The sequence below is a fragment of the Oryctolagus cuniculus genome, chromosome 2 (assembly GCF_964237555.1).
Source record: "Oryctolagus cuniculus chromosome 2, mOryCun1.1, whole genome shotgun sequence".
Taxonomy (NCBI): Eukaryota; Metazoa; Chordata; class Mammalia; order Lagomorpha; family Leporidae; genus Oryctolagus; species Oryctolagus cuniculus.
The window spans coordinates 194,688,676-194,712,166 of record NC_091433.1 but is presented as its reverse complement, the minus strand read 5'-3'; the positions used below and the strand labels follow the sequence as shown (position 1 = coordinate 194,712,166).

At 51.6% G+C, this 23,491-nt stretch overlaps 1 protein-coding gene across 2 annotated transcripts; it reads right to left on the bottom strand.

The window, feature by feature from the left end:
- Positions 1-1,810: 1,810 nt before the first annotated feature.
- On the bottom strand, positions 1,811-17,794 carry CMPK2 (cytidine/uridine monophosphate kinase 2). 2 transcript variants are annotated; one of them, XM_017350631.3, is made up of 5 exons: positions 16,991-17,794; positions 15,507-15,621; positions 13,236-13,437; positions 7,775-7,814; positions 1,811-6,168 (listed from the first exon to the last, which is right to left on the bottom strand). In XM_017350631.3, exons 1-5 carry the CDS (start codon positions 17,669-17,671, stop codon positions 6,055-6,057), a joined length of 1,152 nt encoding a protein of 383 aa, XP_017206120.3. In that variant the 5' UTR covers positions 17,672-17,794; the 3' UTR covers positions 1,811-6,054. The 2 variants fall into 2 exon arrangements, with proteins under 2 accessions (XP_017206120.3, XP_002721181.3); XM_002721135.5 differs by having other exon boundaries at positions 7,581-7,814; positions 16,991-17,787.
- Positions 17,795-23,491: the final 5,697 nt, after the last annotated feature.

Genomic DNA, 23,491 nt, shown 5'->3' with positions numbered 1-23,491 from the left:
AATTACATCAACAGTTCAGAGTGCAGATCAAAATCTCATTTATTTTCATGACTAACACTGATTTACTGAAGATTTTGTTCCACTGGCTTCTCCATGGTTTTTAGCAAATACTCAGCAATAATTCACACAGATATTACCATATATATCTTTACAATAAGCCATTTTTCTCCATCTGCTTTCAGAATTTTCTTTTTATCTTTGGTTTCAGTATTTTGACTATTGCACTAGTTCCATAGGTTTTCTGTTACAAAGTTTCCCAAACTGTAGGCTTGAATCAACAGAGCTTCATTCTTTCACAGTTCTGGAGGCTGGAAGTCTAAAATTAGGTGCCACCAGGGCCACACTCCGTCCAAGAATCGGGCAGAAGCTGTCCTTACCCATTCTGTGCTTCCGGGGTTAACCCTGTGTGTCTCTGTCAGTCACCTTGTCTTATAAGGACACCAGTCATGTTGGATCAGGGCCTACTCTAATCCAGTAGGACCTCATCCTAACTTGTTGACATTTGCAGAGAGTCTATACCCAAGTAGGATCACACTCCAAGGTTGCAGGAAGGACACCAACGTTAGGAGGCACTGCACGGTGTAATCATGTTGGGCCCATACATTGTTTCTTTGCATTTTTAGTACTGGGGGCTCACTGAGATTTTTTGAATCCATAGACTAAGTATTTCCCCAACAGGAGAAATGTTGTTTCTCATATTCCATTTTCTTTCTCTTATCCTTATAGGACGTTATAGGGATATTATTCACAATTATATATTACATAGGGATATTATTCAATTATACATTATATAGAGATATTATTCACAATTGTCCAATGCTTTGTTTCTATTATAGAACTTATTTAGGTTAACTAACTTCAATCTATCTTCAGCTTGATAGACTCTTCACTTTTTGACTCTATTCTCTGCTAAATCCATCCAGTGTTTTTTATTTCAGGCATTATCATTTTAGTTCTATAATTCCATGAACTATTTTTGAAAGTTTCTGTTTCTCTGTGATTTTTCTTATTGTCTATTTATGCTCTGCATGTTTCTTTCACATTCTCAAATCTTCTAGCTCCATCACCTGGGGCTGCTCTCCACTGATTTCCTTTTCTCTTGATGACGCTTCATATTTTCTAGGGTTCTTCTTATGTTATGAGATTTCAAATTGTGTCCTAGATATTGTGAACACTGTGTTGTTGTGGGAACCTGGATTCTGTTGGATTACTCCAAAAAGAAATCAGGAAATGAACTTCATTGGTCTCAAGCTGGAAACTTTTCTCTTGCAAAGAGGTTCAGAACCCAGACACATCATTCTTCATTAGCTGGACTCTGTGAAACACATTATCTCAGGAATTAGATAGAGATTCACGCAGAGTGCGCGCACAGACTTTGCCTTTCCTGTCCAGCTTCTACTTTGCAGGATTGCCCTTCACCCTCTACACAAAGACATGGATTTTCTATTGAACTTTAGCAACCAGGGTGGAGTTGACATTGAACTGCCATTAGGGTAAAACCAACACTATCAATACTTATTCCTTGCTATCCTTTTACTCCAAGTCTAAAGCCCACTTTAAAGCCATCTCCTTTTGTTCACCCTACATTGCCTGCAGAACATCTCAGCTTTTCTTCATAAATTAGAGGTGTTTTCCACAGGAAGTTCAGATGTAACAGAGAGGTACTCACTCACACCAGAAACAGAACCAGTGTGCTGCTGTTCAAGCAGAAGATACTTCAGCCGAGGACAGTATCTTCATAAATTATCTCAAGGCATGTAAGAACTCAAAAAGATAAAGGAAAAGAAAACATGAAATAAATACACAAAACTTTTTAATTAGAAGAAGTGTGTTTGTATTTCTTTTTCTTGTGTCTGTACAAATGACTGATGAATTCAACATTTCATGATCCAATGGTGTAATGAATGTTTATTTAAAGTTAATGGGAATAAAGACACTTTACTGAGCTATCATCAGTAAACGGATGGCATACACCTTGGAGACTTCTGAAGACAGCAGCTATTTTCAACCATCATTCAGCCCTTCATTCACAAGGTTGTGAAGGACAAAAATTAGTTTGAAGGATGTCTGTGCAATTCTCAAAGCCAAGTTGAGTTCCCCTCCCATGAGGTCTCTTTTGCCAATTTGCGCTTACATCAACATTCACTCTTTGCACAAATGCCCATGACACAACATATAGCCTTGTGTTGTAAATTTACTTTCCTTTGAGAATTGTAAAAGTTAAAAGGAATGGAGACCTGTTGTATAAACTCACTATACCATAAATGAGTATATTAGATACTTGTTAACATATAAGATAATTTGCTGTACAATGAAGACTGAGCATAAGAGCAAGAAAGTGAGAGAGAGAGAGAGAGAGAGAGAGAGAGAGCAAATCACAATGCTTTAAACATGACAGAAATGTACGACCCTCTCCTGTAACAATCCAACAGTAAGTTACATTTGCTGGCAAAACAGATCCACCCTCTGAATACAGAGCTTCCCTCTATCTGGAGCCAACGTGGCTGCTCCAGTCTCCAATCCAGCGGGCAGAGAGACGGGAGGAAACAAGGGGATTCAAGCACAACTCTCTGAGAGGGCAAGAACAGCTCACATCCTGCTGGCCAGAACCTACCCTGAGGACACAGACGGCTGAAAGTGGTTGCAAGAGATGCCATGATTATCTGGAAAGCTCCAGCCACAGCTCTGTTACCAAGAAAGAGGTGGTAAGTAGATATCAGGGACAAACGGCACCCTGTCACCCTTAGGTCCAGGGGACTCATAAGGATTATATCCTGGCACCTGCTGGAATTCCCCTATTTGTAAGCTCTGTTGCGTGCAGCAGACTTTAAGTGTGTTCTGAGCAGCAGAAACCGCAGAGCTGCCTGAGACCATGAGGATGGGATATGCTCGCCTGCTCTCTCCACAGGTGCGTGACCGCTATCCATGTTAGCCTCACAGGCCGTGATCCAGATTCATGCTTTGGACAATGGCAAATTAGCTGGACGTGTGCTTTAACCTGTGTGTGCTGGCCAGTGGCCAATCCCAATCGCTCACCAGAGTCAGATGGAAAATACACACACACCCCACCTTATTGCTCTGTGTGGGGGGCATGGTATCCATCTTTGAGGCCTTGCGCAGGTGGCTATGTCACATAACCAGAGTTGGGACCCTCTCACCAGGGACATGAACACTCCACATTGGCTGTGGGAAATCCCTGAAAATATGAGATGTGTCTCCTGACTTCAAAGAAGCTTAAACTGGCTTTTGCCCCTATTCTTCAACTCAAAAACTTCAGGCTTCATTATAGTCTGGATTCGGTAGCAACCAGTGTCTAGGACCTCGAGGGGTAAATAAGAAATGTGAACTGACGTCCTCTTTGTGCCCAACAGAGTGCTGAGTTCCTTCCGCACAGGTGAGGTCATAGAAAGTCCACAGGACCGAGAGTGTTAAGCCCCCATAGGCTAATCAACCCATAATTGTGTATGATTGGTCACGTTATTTTTCTCCGGTAATCACTGTATTTGATATCTCATGGGCTGTTTTAGAACTGTGTTAGTCCCAGCATCAGCGGGAGTGTTCTGGGGTCTTGATGTAAGATGTAAAATACAGGCTCAACTGGGTGGATCAGAAACCCAAACCCAGGATGGCTTACACCAGATGGGAAAGCACTCATTGCACATAAAACCCCAAGCAGGTGGCCCAGGCTGCTGCAGCCACGTCTGACACTGGTCTCCATCTGTCCCATCGTTTTTGAGCTCTACAGCGTCATCCTCATCCCCTGGCCACCTTTGAGTACAACCAAGTGGGGCTGAAGGAGAAAGGGACACCATGTCCTAATGTGTCATGTGCGCCTTCTGCTCACATACTGTTCTGTATTGAGAGGGAGAGAGAAGGGGGAGAGGACAGAGAGAGAGAGAGAAAAAAATCATCCTCGCTTCATTCCTCAAGTGCCCAGAACAGCTGGGGCTGAGCCAGGCTCAAGCCAGAGCCAGGAGTGTCATCTGGGTCTCCCAAGTGGGAGTCAGGGACCAAACCACCCAAGCCATCACCTGCTGCCTCCCAGGACGTCATCAGCAGGAAGCTGGAGTCAGGAGCCACAGCCAGGAGTCAAGCCTGCTCTCCAGTATGGGACGGGGCATAAAATGCCCACCCGCGCTTGTGTTCCCTGACAAGGACCTAACCAGCCGGCCCCATCTGGGTGCATCGGAGCCTTGTGAACATATCCTGAATCCTCGGCAGCCATGTGCTGAGTTAAATCTGTTCCTGTGGAAGAAGAGCCAACATCTGGAACAACTAGTGGTCCAGCACCAGAACAGAAACAACCTCAGCGTGTCAGAGGCAGAAAGAAGCAAACGATCACTCGCCATCAGTCTTGGGGCAGGAGGTCCTGCCTCACTGGATACTCACAGACCTCGTATCTTGCATGGATAAAGGGCGCAGGTCACTGAGCAGCCCTTTGATACTTGTAATGAACAAAAATATTTGGAATAAAACAATCACCTTCCCTTCTGTGAGCCACCAGCTCACAACCCCCAACTTCCTGACCCAAAGCTCCCCACCCCCCATTTGAGGGCTGCATGGTATTGACAGGGCAAATAGACAGGCACCTTGCAGACAAATCCATGTGTAGCCATAGCGACAGCAGCAAACCACAGCCAGTTTACTCCTTTGCAAGGGGCACACAGAAAGCTCTCAAGGTTGCTGTGTCTAGGCTGCCTGAATACGTTCAGGTTCCACACTGCCGGTAATCAAGGCGGAAAAATATTTTCCGCTGAAATCAGTTACATTCGTATGGACATAAATACACTGCACACACATTTCCTGTAGTTCTTTTGGAAAATAGTAGGAGATTAGCACTATACTTTATTCTAGTTTAAGATTCCACAAGGCAAACTCGAAGAGGCTGCCAATTTAATGGTTTTGGGCTAAAGTCTTCTTAAGAAATGGCAGGCAGGATAAAATTATGTACAGATCTACCAGGGTCAGAACTCGAAGGGGCTCTAGCAATTGCCTGATTGAACCAAGAATCCTTACCACTGCTACAACTCAAGTAATGTGGACGACTGATGTCACGTGATCCACCCACAGCCACAAGGATACTAAGTTTCTACATTTCTCAGCTACTTTTCTTAGCAAACGATCTCAAAGCTGACTTCATGTGTAACCATAAAGCATTCAAGCACAAGGTAATTCACTAAGAAAGTCCATTCCAGCATCCACTGTGCTTACGGAGCAAGAAATAGGAAATTTGTGTAATGAAAACATAAAGGAGCGTTGCATTCGCTTCCTGGCGTCAGCGTTCCGTAGTGACTCAGCCCTGCACTGAGAGCAGGCATGATGCAAATAAACCGCTAGGTTAGCTAATGCACCCAGCTCAGTGCCAAACGCTCCTGTGCCAACCAGGAGGAGCCGAGGGTGAACAAGCACGTGTGAAGTTGGAGGAGGCTGGTTCTTCGCTGTTGGTTCACCTTGGCTGGGTGTCTTCACATCTGATGCTAAGGTTTAGCACTGGGGGAACGTGACCCTCAGACGTAGGAGCAATGCTTTGTGAGTGGCCCTGGCCCACAAATGGCACTGCTCCCACAGGGCCAGGACACCCAGGCTCTGCAGGAGGCTGAGGGAGCAGCAGGGAGCGCCTCATGGTGGAATGCAGCCAGACTTGGAAGAGGTCAGCTCTAGCCATGTCCCTCAACCCTCGTGTGCCAGGTGCAGGCGGGACAGGCTCTGGGTGCTGTCCGTGGACTTGGGAAAGCTTCCTGAGGATCTCTGGACAGAGAAGTCTTCTAGAGATTCGGCAGTGATGGAGTTAAAAACATGTCCCAAGAAAACAAGCCACACACGGGACAGAAAGCAAGGGGAGCCTCTCGCTGGAGCACAGCCCTCTCAAGTGTGTGGGCTCCTCAGAGGAGAGGGCAATGGTGCAAGTGGTGTTAAAGTGCCCGGCTGCAGGGTTCCAGCACACAGCACGCAGGTGCAACAGGGCTCTGCAAAACTGCACCACAAACACGGCTCAGACGGAGCACACAACGTCTCGTCTGGCTAGACGCGGCACGTGGCTGCAGTCACCGGCGTTCACCAGAATTGCGGATTAGGCTCAGCACCGTCTGCAGGACCATCTCTCGTGAGGGGCTGGCATCCACCACGTGGCAGCCGGGATTCTCCATCCGCCGGTAGCACTCTTCCACCCTGGAGACAGGCAGGAAGAAAAGAGCGGGCCAACTTACACACAGCTCCTCTGCCAGGGTGACTCTCCTAACACGGTGTGAACAGTTTGCAGCCAGGGCCCCGTCTCAGCCACCACACTGCTCCTCTCAGCCACATGCTCTGCCCAAGGAAGATGCTTCAGGCGTTTTGTCCGGTGAATGATAAATCAGGCACGGCAGGTGACGACCAGAAGGTCATGCACGCCTGCTACCTAGCCGGCATCCGGACGTTCCACATGCTACTTCCCACTAGGCACCCGGGGGACTTGGCAGGGGAGCTGTTGCCCTTCCCTCTGCAGGAGGCTCTGCTGCAGAGGTTTGAACACGTTTAGTCCTTTGCAACAGGCACAAAGAAATTTGCACAGGGAACTTACACAAGGTCAAGTGTATCCCCCGTCTGTGCTCTGAATGATACCCCTACAACAGAGACCTCAGCATGTATGTCAGTTTCACTGGTGATTCTTCTAACCTAACCACAGGAGTCTATGTGCCCCTTTAAAGCTAATTGGCACCTCCCCTCTGGTGCGAGCAGGCCTTGACGGGCACTGCTTTCACCTTGGATGTACCATGCCTCGGGGCTTCAGAGAGCCGCCCGAAGCGAGACGGTGTGGCCCACAGCTCTGCCTCTACCTGGGTGCCCTTATCCCATCCCTCAGGTCCCCTGGTTTTCTCACCTGTGAGATGAAGCCTGAAATAATCTCTTTTGCAAGTCTGAACCAATGCTTGTGAGTTGATCACCACGTCTCTGTACACGCACAGAGAACGTGATGATATTGTGACTGCAAGGTGATCGCTGCTTAATTATGCGATTTTGGTTTCAGCTTTGAAAGCCAGTGCTTTCATACTCAGCCACGAAGCAGTCACACTGCCCTCACTCCCTGCTGCCTTCATGCCTGAAACGTTCTGGTTCAAGCAAGCACATCTTCAAAGCCAGAGACCCTCTGAGAGCCCCGTGAGCTGAGACAAGTCGCTTATCCCTCTGGGCCTCGGTTTTGTAAGCGGTACAGCGCGGCCAGTGCTTTCCTTGCAAGGAGGCTGCATCGGGCCTGACACAGCTACTGGGTCAAAGTCACTGTGGGTTCACCCGCGAGTGCTCTGCACCGCTGCATTGTAACTGGGGAAGATGGGGGCCAGGGACGCTTCCTGTCCTACCCGGGGCACGCTGCTGCACAGTCGGCAGAGGAGCGAGGCCCGAGGCCCAGCAGACCCCGGTGGCTCTGCAGGAGCAAGGCTGGAGCCCCAAGGTAGCAACGCCCCCTGCAAGGGACTGAGATGAATGGGCAGAGGCTGCCCCTAAGGCACTGGGCCGCTGCCTCCACATTCCCAGAGCAGGTGCTGATCCTGCCTGGCTTCCTTGCAGCACACCTGCGGCACAGGTGGCGGTGGGACACCTACTTCTGGCGAAACACGCTGTTGCCCTCCAGTTCTGCTTCCTCCTGGGTCTTCTCCACGCCACGGCCCTGCAGCCTGCGCACCCGCTCCTCGGGGCTCACGGTGAGCAGCAGGACCAGGTCGGGTTTGAGCAGGTCCTCTGGCCACTGGTACACAGGGTGGTGGGCTGGGGGCAGGTGCTGCAGACCCCCACTCACCTCGGTGGCTATGGCGTAGGCGGCCGTGCTGTGCCAGTACCTGGGGAGAGGAAGAGGAGTGAGTTCTCCGTCTCCGGATGAAGTCAAGGTGCAGCCCGAGGACGCAGAAACCAAGGCTGCAGGCTTTCCTGGTCTTGGACGAATGGAAGAAATGAATCGTATTTAAAACCTACAGAAGATAGAAAACAGCACCCACAAGAGTCGTAATGCAGGGGGCGCTCCACACAGCCACACTTGAGGAGAACGGCCAATGGCAGGAGAGAGGGTAGGGTCGCGTCCTTTTGGCCTGCGGCAGAATTCCTCTGTCTAGGCAGGGCCACTGCATCTGCTCAGCTGTTCCCTGCACTGGACAGTGGGCTGTGGCCAAGTGAAAATCCAGCAAACTCACGCCAGCCCCTTTGTTGTTTATACCTGCACTGGCGATGAGACCCACTTTCAGGGAGCCCCAGGCTGGAAGCCCCCTGTCCCCCCCAGCCCTCCAATTGCCTGACTGTATATGACTATCAGGCAGGGAGACGGACAGACCCATGCCAGCCCCACGGGGGTCCTCGCTGAGCAAAGTTATTCTTTCCAACAGTTAGCTGAAAAGATGCTTTGGGGAGAAGTTAAAAAAAAAAGGTACAAATCAAGTCAGCCCTTATTTCAAGATGCTGCATGGCTCCCCCTGCCCGCAGGAGACTGTTGGGTCTCCCAGTGACACACAGATCATCCCCCCCAGCCTGTGCCAGGGCACTCGCTGGCTCGGCTCCAACTCCCTCCTCCTCCTCCGGCCAGAGTGGCAGTTCCAGCCAGCATGGGCCCTGCACTTCCCCCACAGTCCAGCTCCTGGAGGACCCCAAGCAGGCTTCATGGTCCCCGCCTCTGCTCTCAGCTCCCTCTGTTTATGACTCCATAGCAGAACTTCGCTTCATCAGTTAGAACGAACTGTTACAAGTACAATTTCTTCAGTCTCCTCCACTATTTTTGAATAATAGAGTCTTCTATGTTTTCCAAACTCTGAAAATGGTATGCAATAAACGTTCTGTTGCAGAATGAGTGAGAACTACTTCATTTATCAGCCTGACCTAGGATCCTCCTGCCCTTTCTGTCCATATTCCAATTCTAGGTGACTAAATGCAAAACTTCTGACTTGATATCAAAGGATGATAAAGCACAAAAAATGTTTATGGGTAATTATAAATATCCCAGTGCAAATAGGTACCATCAACACTCATCTGTAACTTTGAGTCAATTCTTTAAAATCCTTAATGAATTAATTAATTATTCATTTGAGAGTCAGAGAGAGACATGCATACAGACAAAGACCTTTCATGTGCTGGTTCACATGCCGAGTGCCCGTAACACCCAGGACTGGGACAGGCCAAAGCCTGGAGCAGAGCCCAATCCAAGTGTCCCAATGGGTGGCAGGGAGCCGATTCTCGTGAGCCATGCCTGTCACCGCCAGTGAGTACACGTGCAGGAAGTCAGAGCCCGGAGAGGCTCCAGTGTAGAATGCAGGTGTCGGAACCTCTGCTCTAGTCACCAGCCCCTACATTCCTAAAGTCTTAACCATTCTAGGCTTGAATTACTTTCCAGGGGGTAAAGGACACGGTGCTGGCTACACAATAAATTCATTGCTGCTCGAACTAGGTGTGTGTTACCGTCTGCCACCTACTGCTGGGGACGCAGGCAGAAGTCATCTAAGTCGATATGGTCTCAGTGTCTATGTTGGAAAATGCAAATCATGCAAGCTTTATTTTCCTCTCATAACTGTTGCAAAAATACATCAGTTGTTTTTTAAAAACTGAATAAACAACTCTATAGCCTATTGCAGTAATAAGACAATAGCTAATGCTCACTGGGTGCTGGTTATAACTAAAGTTGCATCATTTCTAATTATGAATCCAGCAAAGGAAAGGACAAAAGTAAACTTTTCCTGTGGATCAGTCCTAATCCTTCCATGTCCTTGCCCACCTCCAAACGTGTGCTCTGAGAACCTCAGGTCCCTGGGGTGCACCTGGGCGCCTGCCTGCCTATCACCTCCCTGACTCCTGCCACTCCCGCCCTGTGCTCTCATCTTCTGCTGGGATGGATCTAGTTCCCCAACACCATTAAACCCAAGATGTGCTGGGTGAGATTTTCTTTTTCTTTGCACCCATGTTACAGCTGGCGCTGTGTTCTGGGCACGCTCCAAATCCATGGACTTAAAAACTCTGCTACAAATACAGCAGTTATCATCTTAATTTAAAAGGTCTTGATTGTAGGAAACCCATGAGGGAGAAATAGCTCTTTAATGGTAATAGGGGTGATTAAGTCTCCAACCTGTCCCATAATCACCGTCAGTGATTACCTTCTTCAGCTACAGAATGGGGTTGTCTAAAATGGATCTCAATAAAACCCTTAACCATGAAAAAGCCCACCAGACAACAAATAGCTGCTGTCTTTTTTCCATCTGACAGGTAACACAGTACCTCTGAAGATTCACCATGCAGACAATTCACAGAGACAAAGAAGACAAAATCAAGGGAAGAATGAGGGCTGCTTTCACTGACAACAGCGCTGCTCCTTCTAAATAATCACACCCTTTGGCCATCAATTCCACACTCTTCCCGTTCTTCAGTCTTCCCCGACGCTGCCATCGGGAAGACCACATTAGTTCAAATCAAATGCCATTTGCCAACACAAGACACACAGCTTTTATACAGGTGCTTTATATTGCAATGGCGACTTGCTATTTTCCAAGCAGTTCCATGTGCATTCACACATTGGATGTGCCTCACTTATCCACGCAGGCAAAGAAGGGCTCATGCACAGCCCCGTTTATGGGTTAGGAAACGGGGAAGCAGAGGACCTCAGCTCCTGCCCCCTTGAAGGGAGGGGTGATGCTTCAGGACTTGACACCGTCCCAGGAAACAAGGGGTCTTCATGAGACCACCATTCTCCCAGAAACAAAGTTGCAGTGTCTCCCCTCTACATGAGGGGGGGCTGTATCTAAAAGGTGGACAACGACAGACGCACCGGGCACAGTAACATCAGGGCAGAAACATTCCCCAGGCAAATGTGTCCACAGAGGAAGAAGATGTCTTAGCTTTCTCAGTTCATTCTAGGGTCTTCAGAATGTGCCACCTGCGACACAGTGACTGCCACCCCCAAAGTTAAAATCACCCCCGGCCTCTTAACTGGGCCGACAGCAGCAGCCCCCAGCCCGTGCCCATGGTTTTCCTCCTTGGCCCTGAGCTGATGCACACTTCACTCTGCACGGCACACAGGGCAGCCCCATCATGGAGGATTTCAGACACAGAGAGAAGCTCACAGACCAAGACAGGACTCCAAGAAAGGAGTTGCAAATTTTCCTCAAATAGTTTCAATCCACAGTGGGCTGAGTCCACAGATGCAGAACCCGTGGATATGGATGTGGACGTGGACATGGACGTGGGTGTGGACGTGGGCGTGGGCGTGGGAGGGCTGACCTTACTGTTGACAGCAGGAGAGTCCCAGCCTCTGCAGGAAGCAGAAGGGGTGGCTAATGGAGTGGGCGGGACTCTCATTCTTGATCTGGATACAGGTGTGTGAAGTCACTCCCAGAATTCCTTGAGGTTTACGTTTTAGAGTAACGCTCTTTTCTAAGTGTGTATCACACTTCACACCAATTACTTACACCTCCAGAAATAAGTAAAATTGTGGAGAGAACAATCAGAAGAACACTCCAGTCATGCTACGAATCATCCAACCAGGACCAGGACTGACGCCTTCCTGGAGCCTGCATGGGTCACGTTTCTCTCAGCCTCCCCAGGGGATGTGCTGTTAAACTGGGGGGCAGCATCTTTTCACACCTCTCTGTCTGGTGTACAGGATTTCTCCATGTATTCCACGGAGTATCTTTCCGAAACTGGCTCTGTTTCTCATTCTGCCACGGCTTTCTACTCCGTGCACACCTGACATTTCACACCTCCTTACATTGCTGCACAGTCTCAATGGTGTGAACACGCCTGCACGGGGCCTGGCAACTGAACAGCAGCTGAGATGCTGCCCGGGACGCCCTCATCCCTTATCAGAGTCCTGGCTCCACTCCTGATTCCGGCTTCCACTAGAGTGCACACTGGGAGGCAACAGGTGATGGTTCAGGTAATCAAGTCTCTGTCACCCACATGGGAGACCTGGAGTGAGTCCTGGTTCCCAATTTCACCCTGGCCCAGCCCTGGCCCCTGTGGGTGTCTGGGGAGTGAACCAGCATGTGAGAGTTAGTTCTCTCTCTCTTTCTCTCAAATTTGTAAACAAATAATAGATACATGTGTTTAAATCTTTATAAAATATATCAGTATTAATTAACTCTTTCTCCCATTAGTGGGATTTTGGTGTTCCAATGTTTTCAGCCAAGTGAAGCGAGCCAAGCCTAGATAAACATTGATGGGTGTTTCCCCCATGGGTGGAAGCAACCTCCCCTTTGCTACAGTCCCTCAAGCTGCTGTCCAAGGAACTACCAGCATCTGTCCCCCACCAGCACCACTCAAGAATTCCTGTGCAATCACACGATCTCCACTCCTGGCTATTTGGAAACTTTTTAAAATGTTTACTTCATTATTTTCATCTACTTGAAAGGCTTAGAGAGAGAGAGAGAGAGAGGGAGAGAGAGAGAAAGAAATATCATCCATATGCCGGTTCATTCCCCAAATGCCTGGAAACACCCAGAGCTAGCCCAGGCCAACGTCCAGAACCCAGCATTCCACCTGGGTGTCCCACGCGGGTGTCCCACCTGGGTGTCCCACCTGGGTGGCAGGTGCCCAAGCACGTGAGCCATCATCTGCTGCCTCCCACAACGCACTAGCAGGAAGCTGGGTCAGAAGCCTAGCAGCTGGGACATAACCGACACGCTGATACATGACATACGCACCCCATGCAGTGGCTTAACACACTGCCCCAGGGAATTTCGGTCATCACCAGCAACCTGCTAGAAGGAAAACGGAATCTCTTTGTGCTTGTATTTTCCATGTCCCTGAGCCATGGTGATATTAAGCTCAGTATGACATGCTGGTCACACCCTTCATCCTTTTATAGAGCATTTGAAAGCTATTTCTTATTTGTCATACTTTAAAACTGTAAATCATGTCACGACACATCCTCATCTGAAAACACACAAAGGTTCCCATTGCACTCAGAGTAAAACCCGGTCTTTCCCACAACCAGCAGGCCTACGGGTCTGTCCCCCCTTCTCTCCCCACAGCCAGCAGGCCTATGGGTCTCCCCCACCTTTTCTCCCCACACCAGCAGGCCTACGGGTCTGTCCCCCCTTCTCTTCCCATTCCTGAAGAAAGCACCCCCATCCACCATGTGTCTTAGTGTTTTCTTAGAGTCAGAGCGTAGTCTGACTGAAGCACAGTTGTGTCCCTGCATATGCACGCTGTGTGCACACACACACACACACGCACACACACCCTTGTATGTTGGGGAGGAAACCTCTGACTCACGGCATCTTCGTACATACCTGTCTACGATCACAGGAGATTTGACAGATTCTTTGGCTATTTCAGAGGCCACAATATAATTGCCCAAGGAGTAGAAAGCTCTCCTAACGATAGTTGGTTCATCATCGAAGATCTTCCGCCACTGGCCAATGCAGGAGGGTGGGGACTTCAAGAGGACAGCCTTGAGGGCTTCAGAAACCGCCTGGGTCACAGTGGTTTTACCTGCAGGCCGAACACACAAGATGGTGCCTCTTAACCACAGCCGCCACAGTGCTCCCAAGGTCACCAGACCTACAAGGGGCACAGAGAGCCTTTCACCTGGAACTCAAAGGCCGACTGCACGCCTCGCTTCTGCATAAGGCGTTGCAGGGCCTTAACAACATCAGCCTGCTCTGCTCGGGATCTAAGGCTAACAGCCCCCCGCTGGTGAGTCCATGATGTCAGAGCCCTCTAAGGCCCTGCTTTTATTCCCAGCACAAGCGTCTGGTCACCTGTCCCACAGCAGCCCCCGCTGGACAGCCTGCCCGCCTCTTCCGCCTGCAGCTGACTTTGAGGAGAAACCCATGCCTGCCTTGCAGCACTCTCCAGCCCCCTCCTCTGCCAGCATCACAGCCCACTTCCTCCTCTACTCAATCCCTTTCCAATCGTCAGCCTCAGTTCTACAAGGAAACGTCAACAAGTTTGTGGAAAAACAAAATTACATGATAGGTCTATTTTGGTGCAAAAAGGTCGAAATCTGTGCACAGGTTTTTTTGTTTGTTTTTCGCATATGTACTTTTCATGATCTTTTTGAAGAACCCCTCTTAGTACTTTCTCCTGTTCTCAACTCTTTGAACCTGGCCTTTCCAGCTTCTACACCTGGCCTTAGGCTTCAGGTTCCTCCAGGGAGCCATGAAAAATGTTTGCTCATTCATTTGCCCATTCCTCACTTCAGCCACCTCTCTAGGCCCATCTCACCCTCTGGCTGCTCCCTGGCACACAGCGTGGGTGGTGAGAGTGTAACCCGCTCCAGGGACACTGTCTTCCGGCTTTTCTGGGCTTCTGCTGTTTAGCCATCATTGTTTGTCTCTATAGCGCACTTCAACCTCATCCCAAGCTGATGATTGCTTTGATTTTTTGTTTTTCTTGAGTGGGTGAGATGAGCTAGGCACTCGGCCCATACTGTGCATCTGATTCTCCCTGTGAGTCTGCAACACAGTTACTATTTAACCATTTTTCAGATGGAGAAAAGTAGCCATGCAGAAGTTAACACACCTGCGCAAGCTCGCCCTGCTGGGGGCCCTGTAGCCAGAATGCAAACACGCAGGAGAGGGAGTCTCTGGTCTCGACTCTCCTCTCACCAATCCCTCCCTTCTGCTTGAAAGTTGTGGGTGTTTGTGTGAGTCTGTGTTGAAGCTAAATTTTTCTCCTGTAATCCCAGGAGACCTGCATGAGCTCTAAGTACAAAATAATCAACAAAGCACATAGGATGGAGGATTGACATGGAAAACTCCTTTTGCGGTTGGAAAAAAAAAAAAACAAAAACAAACAAACAAACAAAAAAAAACACTGACTTGGTCACAGCGGTAGACAGATAGACAGATACCTCCTGGCCACTCCGATGGGTCCTGAAGCCCACAGAAGCAGCCCCCTGGGCCGCAGCCCACCTGCTTGTGCACACAGAGGCCCCACGTGGGAACTGCCTCTTCATGGACTGAAGACAAAAGCCCCTGCACCTGCGGGGCTGACACAGGCAGGAGGGGATCCAGGTGCTGGGCCCCACAGCCAGGTGTGAGGCAAAACCAACCTCCCATGGGTGTTCCCAGAGCCACACTTCTTCTCTCGTGCCCTCCTGTAAGTCTGGGCGCGTCCATTCTATCTGGACGCCTGCTTGACAACTCAAATTTTTCCCCCCTCCATTATCTCATTCTTCCACATTTTGCCTGTGAGTTGCTGGGCCTCTGCCTGTGCCAAGTGTTCCGTCTGGAGCACCCCCACACCCCTCACCTGGCCAACCCCAATCCACGCTCTCAGCACAGTCTGAGGATCAGCCTGGCCTTGCATTCTGCCTCCATGGCTCCCGAGGAGGTGGACTCAGGGCCCATCCTGAGTCCCTCAGGAGCTGGTAGGCTCCGAGCCTCGCCTTGCTCCACTCTGCACTCTTGCCCATCTGTGCTCCCCCGGGTCCTGCCCAGCTCGGCAGAGGCATACTGGAGGCTGAAACTAAAGTTCTGTTTTGCAAGAACTATTCCTACTTCAGCCAGTACGCAGTTAGCGTCATTACCCATCACTACAACGTAATAGTCTCTTACCAGTGGCATCCAGTCCCTCGATGGCGATAACCTGGAACTTTCCCCTCTGGACATGCTGGGGACACTGGTCAACCAGGCTGAGCACAGCCCGGGCCTCAGGAATGACAGGTGTGCACTGGAAAGCAACAGCCGCCTGTCAGCAATGAGACTCTGGGGCCTTGCAGGAACATCTCTCAACGGCTGAGCCCAAATGCAAAGAAGGCCTGGGTTTTCCTGCACACGGTGCCGGGCGTGTGGAACGCACAGTATTCTGAAGCTGGGACAGCCAGCGTTCCTTTATTTTATGAGTAGCTCGGGCCCAGAAAGGCTGTCTAGCTACCTCGCAGCCTGGGCTCTTACTGACCAGCTTCCCAACCAGGAGCAAGGCCAAGCAGGACAGGTAACACAGCTCTGGGCACCGCAGCGTCAGGGCCCACAAGTCTGCCTGAACAGGGAGTCACAGGCATGGGGCGCCTCCCACACCATGGGCTCTATGGAGCTCCATTTGCACCTGCAACCCAGCCCTCTCCAAAAGGCTCAGGGAGCAGGGAGGGGCCAGCCCACCTCCAGGAGCTGGCAGAGCAGGACACTCCCCGGAACTCGGGCTCCAAGCTTGCATTACCTCACTGGGAGCTCACAGCAGCCCCAGAGAACCCAGTGGCTTATTTATTTATTTGCTGATGTGCTCACTCTGAGCAAGGCAATCTTAGTGCTTTAGGAGTGTGGTGCTGGCTGATCTCCATGGTAACTCTAGAGCAGCCCATGACTCCCAGCTCAGGAATTAAGGAAACTGGGGCAAAGAATGTTGAAGAAACTCGGTGACGATGACACAATGACCAAATACCAGGGTTTAGAGTCAGGCCAAGCAGCTGACCCTGTATGGCCACCCACCCTGGAACCCTGACCTGTGACCTTGCAAAGTCTATCTGTGTTCCATGGGGCAGCTGGGCTGAGGTCAGAAGGCACCTATTCCTCCAGCACCTGCTGTTGAGTCATGTTTGTTTAACCATCTGAACAGCACGGCGAGCTAGGGACCGTACAGATAAAAAGGGAGAGGAAAAACCAAAACTTATCATAGCTGAGTAACTTCCAGGAGGTCCCAGCCAGCAGGGAGGCAGGTCCTATGCAATGCTGTTTCTAACACCCCGAATTCGCTCTTTCCCTCTGCGCTCCCAAGTCCCATCAGCAAAAACACATAGCAAAAAAACAGGACTTCCTCCGCGGCCTCTTCACCCGCCAACCCGACCGTCGGTGTCTGTGTACCAAGCCTGGTGGCCCGGGTTCCACCGCAGGCTGCACCTTGCTGGCACACAAACACCGGAGCCACAGCGCCTAACACAGAGCCGGGCACACAGGACGCCGTCGCGACTTACTTGTGAACGGCAATAAACAAAGCACCCAAGCAAGAAGCTCTGGAGGGGCCAGCCTCCCAGACGGCTTAGTCCAGCTCTTGGGTCTGGAAGGTGCAGGTGCCACGCAGAACACAGGGGAGGAACAGAACTCACCGCCTCCAGGACGTCCCGGGCGGCTGCCCGGTCTGGGAAAACAGCGGAGCTGGGCAGGTCCGGCACGGCGGGGTGCAGCGCGGGCTCGTGGGCTGGCACCACCCGCGCGCAGCCCACCTGCCGCTGCGCTCCGTCCTGCAGCGCCCAGAGGCGCTGCCACAGTCCGCCGTGCCGGTCCACCTGGAACTCGCCCAGGTGCAGAAGCGCGGCCCCCGCGCCCTGGCCCAGCAGTTGGAGCAGAGCGCGCCGCGTGTCGGGACCGTCCCTGGGGTCCTGCAGCAGGAAGCCGTGCTGCGCGCCGCCGGCGGGGCCCTCGGGGCAGTAGCAGAGGAGCCTGCTCAGCCGGCACCGCTGGAAGGGGCCCCGGCGCAGCTGCAGCAGCAGGCGCTGAGTCAGCCGGGCGGCCCGGACGCGCTCCCCGCAGCCCACGCCCGCGGCCAGCGGCACGCACAGCGAGTAGCTGCGCCCCGGGGGTCCCAGCAGCGCTGCCAGACGCGGGTCCGAACGCAGGCCGGGGGCGTCGGCGCCCAGGGCGAAGTGCGCCAGTGTGCAGTCGGGGAGTTCCAGCGCGAAGCACCGCGGCGGAGCCATGGCCCGGGCGCAGGTCCCGTGCCGCGCGTGCAGCTGCCCTAAAAACTGTCCGAGCAGCGGCGGGGCGGGCGCGCGGCGGGCGAAGGCCATGGGCGCCTGGCCGATCCCGCCCTTGGCTGCGCCGCGAAAACGAAACCTGGCGAGGATGGGTGGAGGGCCGGCCCGGGGGGAAAACGAGAGCTAAGAGCGCGGCAGGGCCTTGGGTCTGTGGCGCCCCGCCCAGATTCTCCTCCCGGGCGCCAGATCTGCGCCGTAAACAGCCGGCCCCGGGGGCCCTGGACGCGCGGGGCCGCCCGCCTGCGCTGTCCCTGGACGCCGGGTCCCAGCGCTGCGCGCACCCTCCGCCTGGGGCGCCCGCCTCAGCGGCGCTGCCCGCACTCTGGCTCCGAAGTTGGTGCCGTAGCCGGTCTGGTGCGGTCCGGAGCTTCGAGGCGGGGGGTGGCCAGGGGGCCTCCAGACTCCAGGTGGAACTCTGGCTGTACCGCTGCCCCGATACAGGGTGTGTGTGTGTGCGCGCGCGCCGGACGCGGAGAGACAGAGGGGCCACCTCGCGGGCTCCGCCTCGTCCTCCCGCATTGCTGCTCCCTCGCCCTTGGCCGGGCATTCGGCTTGGTGCGGCCACCTCGCTGACCGCGACTCTCCATACCCGCCACCTATGGCTGACCCTGAGCTTCTGCAGAGCTGCCTGACAAGGAGAGCTCTTCACAGGGCCTGGACCCTCAAACACCTGTGCCCTCCTACACCTGTGTCCGTCCTTCACTCACCTGTGCTCACACGCACCTGCGTCATCATCACCCTGGAATTACCCCTCCCGCCCACTATGCCGATTCACCCAGATTGGCCCCTTGACTTTGCTTTTTACCCACCAAATTCAAGTCTCCTGCACGAATGCAAAATAAGACATGGAGCACATAGCAGGACAGCAAGCCCTGGCGTCCACAAGCCAGGCTGCTACAGTGTTGCTGTCTTCCTGTGGCAGGGTCTGGCTCCCAGACTGCTGGCTTTACTGTTTCCACTTGCAAAAAACACTACCAAGCAGAGGCCGGTCAGGCTGTGGCACAGCAGGTTAAGCCTCAGCCGGTGGATTTGAGTCCCAGCTGCTCCATTTCCAATCCAGCTCCCTTCTGATGTTCCTGAGAAAGCAGTAGAAAATGGCCCAAGTGTTTGGGCCCCTGCATCCACGTGGGAGACCTGGAAGAAGCTCCTGGCTCCTGGCTTCGGCCTGGATCAGCCCTGGCCTTTGCAGCCATCTGGGGAGTGATCCAGAGGATGGAAGATCTCTGTATCTCTGTCTCTCCTCCTCTCTGTAACTCTTTTAAAATAAATAAATAAATGTTATTTAAATATTTGATAACCATGAAATAATAAGTATGGAATGGGCTATCAAAAATCGGAGCTGAAGATGCTTCTAGCTCTTTGATAACAAAATGGTTTTCATTCGTTCTGAGCCATTTGACTACTGCAGATGACCACGCAGTGGCGTTTTCACAGGTAAAGACCCCAGGAGCGTAGCGTCTTCCCTAACTCAGTTCCTTAGGCTGTGCTGCGCGCCGCTCCCTGGGGCTGCCTGCCTGTGCCAGCCCCTCTCTGCTGCCCCAGTCCCCTGGGGCTACTATAGCCCAGCAGACAGCAGGCAGTGCACGTCTTCCAGGTCCAGGTGGCCAGAGTCTGAGGTCCAAGTGCCAGAAGGTTCTACTGCTCCGGAGGCCTTTCGTTGTAGCTTGCAGTCGGCCACCTCTGGCCTCATCCCCGCGTGGTCCTGCCTCTTGGTGTGCACTCCTGGTGTCTACAGATCCCTGGTGAATTCGTGTGTCCAAACTGCCCCTTCTGAGGAGGACACCAGTTGGACCAGGGTCCAACCTAGTGGTCTCGGTTTAACTTGCCCCCTCGCTAAAGCAAAATGCAATCACATTCCCAGGAATGAGGACAAGGGGTTCAACCTACGAAGGGGGTGGGGGGCACACAGTGTAGCTGTCACCCTCCTCCCAGAGTGTCTCTTCTGTGCTGCATCAGGTTTATTTGCATCCTAGGTCTTCTGCCCAGACACCCACCAGTCTATGCCCCTCCCCACCACACACAGTGAGCACTTGCAGGTAAGCAGAAAGTCTAGCTTACTCCTAACTTGTTTTCTGAACCTGCCACAGAAAGACAACACGGCACGTGACTTGCTAAAGGAGCCGTCACGTTGTTTTTAAATTGTGACAAATACATACATGTAGAGGTAGATATAGATGGTAGAGATGTAGAGACGGACAGAATGCTCTCATCTGCTGGCTCCCTCTCCAAATGTCTGCAGTGGCCATGCCTGGGCTCTTCCTGAGAGTGCTGGGGACTCCATGCAGGTGAGGGCAGGAACCCAAACCTTTAGCCATCACTGCTGCTTCTCCCGGTCCATAGTAGCAGGGAGTTGGGGTCAGGATCCCAAACTAGTATCACACTGATTCCTGGCAGTGAGACAAGGGCATCTTCGCTGCTAGGCCAATGCCCAGCCCATCATACCTTTGCTTAAGTTTTCTTGTCCATTTTTACCCACTTCTGCCCTACAAGTAGCTGAAAATTTACTGACCCTGTCGCGTGTAAGCTCAGTCAGTACTGAATGTGTACTGAGGATTCTGAAGTTACGGCATCCTGATTCGTAAAAGAAACATCTCCACTATGCTTTTGAGCTCCAATTTCAAATCCCTAGGACAAGGGTGCTGGTGGTCCCAGGTGGATGTGTACAGGAATAAGCTTGCCTGTAGCAAGCCCTCCCTTTGTGGGTGGGGAGGAGAGGAAGCCAAGCTGGGAGCTGCTTCAGGGAGGTGTCTTTGAATGAAAACTAAGTTGAAAAAAGGTAAGACAAGAAAAAGAAAATGAGCAAACTTCACAGCAAAATGGATGAGTCTCTAACAAGGAGGAGCAGAAGCTAGACACCTAAGAATTCACACTGTGTGACCTCGTTCTTATAAGCTCCAAAAAGGCCACCCCAGAGCTTGGTTTGAGAAGAGAAGATGGGGTTCCCTTCCAGGCAGAGGTGGGCTTCAGCACTTGGGGCAAGATACGTGGCAGCTTCAAGGTCCTGCCAAGGTCGTGTCTGGATAAAGATGATCGCTAGGCCGGCGCCGCAGCTCACTAGGCTAATCCTCTGCCTTGCAGCGTCGGCCCACCGGGTTCTAGTCCCGGTCGGGGCGCCGGATTCTGTCCCGGTTGCTCCTCTTCCAGTCCAGCTCTCTGCTGTGGTCTGGGTGGGCAGTGGAGGATGGCCCAAGTGCTTGGGCCCTGCACCCCATGGGAGACCAGGAGAAGCACCTGGCTCCTGGCTTCGGATCAGCACAGCGTGCCGGTCATAGCGGGCATTTGGGGGGTGAAACAACGGAAGGAAGACCTTTCTCTCTGTCTCTCTCTCTTACTGTCTAACTCTGTCCAAAAAAAAAAAAAAAGATGATTGCTACAGATCCATGTTCACTCTGAATATTCACCGTAGTGATGAACTGTGCGCGTCTCCTTTGTATATCAGGTGTTGGCAAAAGACACACGGAAGAAGCAACAGGATGGTTGTCCTGAAACAGACTCAACAGTACATGAACTGTTCAGCCTGGGGACCCACACTGGGGCCAGGGGGTGTGTTTCACATGGAAAGTCCCTGGCTACAGAAAATGAGGAGGACGTTTAGCTGTTTAGCTCTCGTGATACAGTTGCTTTCAAGAGACCACCTCCTCCCAAGGAATGCAGAGCCAGAAAGAGCAGCCTTGGCCTCCACCTTGATCCACCCTCATCTTGGACAGTGGCGAGGGAAGCCATCCATCCCTGCCTGGCCTCTGCCCTGCAACGTTGCTCTCCTTCCCCAACCCACTGGGAGCTGGAGGTGACTGAGAAGAACAGGGCTTGAGCACATCCAGCAGCCTTTGTCCTCTTCATCAAAGGGGACCTGGATAATATCTTAGGGAAGTTTCTAGAAACCAGCTGTCCTTGCCAGGCCTGGCCTGGGAGGTGTGTCAAGCAGTAGGTTTGCAAATCTGACAGAAGGTCTTAGCTGTATATGGAGGCCTTTAGTGGGAATTTGTGGCTAGAATCTATTCTGTGGCATTAGGGCGTTTGCCTTAGAAACCTCAATGAGTTCCAAAGAAAGTCTGCTCTGGAGTTCTACCCTTAGATGGCAGGGGAAAGAGAAGTTACAAGGGAATAAGCCTGTGCTCAAGGAAGACCATCACAACTGTTGACCTCTGTGAGCTCTTAACGAGAGAAAGAACCAGTAAAGGAATATAAGGAACTGATCTAGCTAGAGTAGACCTAGGCAATTGTAATCAAGTAATGCCATCTCAGCGGTCAAGTACTGAGCAGCACTGCAAGTGTTAAAACCCGCTGGGGCCAGTGCTGTGGCATAACGGGTAAAGTTGCCTCCTGCAATGCTGGCATCCCATATGGCCACCTGTTCGAGTCCCTGCTGCTCCACTTCCAATCCAGCTTCCTGCCAACGGCCTGGGGAAAGCAGCAGAACATGGCCCAAGTGCTTAGGCCCTGCCACCCATGTAGGAAACTGGGAAGAAGCTCCTGGCTCTTGGCTTTGACCTGGCTCAGTCCTGGCTGCTGCAGCCATCTGGGAAGTGAACCAGCAAATAGAAGATCTCTCTCTCTCTCCCCCTCTCCTCTCTAACTCTGACTTTCAAATGAATAAATAAATAAATCTTTTTCAGAAGTCTCTACTCTCTGGGTAGCGTGAGTAATGCCAGACCCACAGCTACATGTATGCTAGAGATTTCTAACACACCATGCAAGCACTATGCTCCGTGCTTAATAAGCATTATGCTACCTAGTTTCAAAGTATTTATGTGACTTGACCATTATTATCTGTATTTCCCCGATGTAGTTGCAAGATCAGACAGGTAAAGAAATGTACCCCATATTATACAACATTGTCTGAACTAGGGATTAACTCAAAGTATTTTGCTGGAAAAAAAAAAAAAAAAAAAAAAAAAAAAAAAGCCTGTGCTACGGTGGCGAGGTTTGCTTTCAGTTTCCTTGCTAAGTGAATGAGTCATCGCTGTTTCCATTCTGAATGGGAAACCGGTAGAATAACAACAGCCAACTCTCACTGAATACTGGAAGTTCGCCAAGCATCTGCAAGGAAGCATTTTCACTGTTTACAAAATCACAGGCGCCGTCAGCTTTGCTGATGGGGAAATGGGAGTCCAGAGAGGAAAAATAAATCACCCAAAGTCCCAAGCCGAGGAGCGCCTTGCGGGATCTGGGGCCCCAGAATTCACCCCTTGGCACTGTGCAGGTTTCTGCAGGTCTGGGGAGGGCCTGTGACCACTGGCATGAGCCCCACTGTGGCTGAAGAGGAGGACGATCTCAGTGCAAAATTCAACAAAGCTTTCTAAGAAAGCTGTAAGACCAAATACCACCTGCTGTGATGTAGCAGATGAAGCCCCCACTCCCTGCTTCCGTGGGCTTGCCGTTTCCATATCGCACACGTGAGCAAGGTCACACACTGTGTTTTTCCACCAGCTGTATCTCATGTTCATAGTGTCCTCCAGGTCTGTCCATGTTCCTTCTTGTATATGGCTGAGTTGGATCTCGTTGTGCGTATATGGCTGTACCGTTTCGTGTCGTGTGTATAAGGCCGTGTAGTACTCCATTGTGCGCATCCCCCCCCCCCCCCCCGCCGTGTCATCTGTTAATGGACTCTGAGGTTGCCTCCACGCCTGACTGTTGTGAATGGTGCAGAGATGGATGTGGGGTGCAGCTGTCCCCTCCTCACACTGATCCTCTTCACTTCCTCTGGGCACTGGCTCCTGTAGTGCGATTGCCGGATCACACCGTGGTTCTGCTTATTGGTTTTAATGTTGTGTTCCCCCCAAGGACTCGCCCTATGTGGGAGGAAGATGATACAAGTCAAACTCGCCTAATCCAAAAATCCAAACTGCTCCA

Coding starts and splice junctions, on each gene's coding strand:
- CMPK2 (XM_002721135.5), bottom strand. CDS start 17,671: ATGGCCTTCGCCCGCCGCGCGCCCGCCCCGCCGCTGCTCGGACAGTTT. Junction 13,438..15,506: donor CGAGGGACTGGATGCCACTG/GTAAGAGACTAT, acceptor TTCGGCCTGCAG/GTAAAACCACTGTGACCCAG. Junction 6,169..7,580: donor AACAGCGTGTTTCGCCAGAA/GTAGGTGTCCCA, acceptor GCCTGTCTCCAG/GGTGGAAGAGTGCTACCGGC.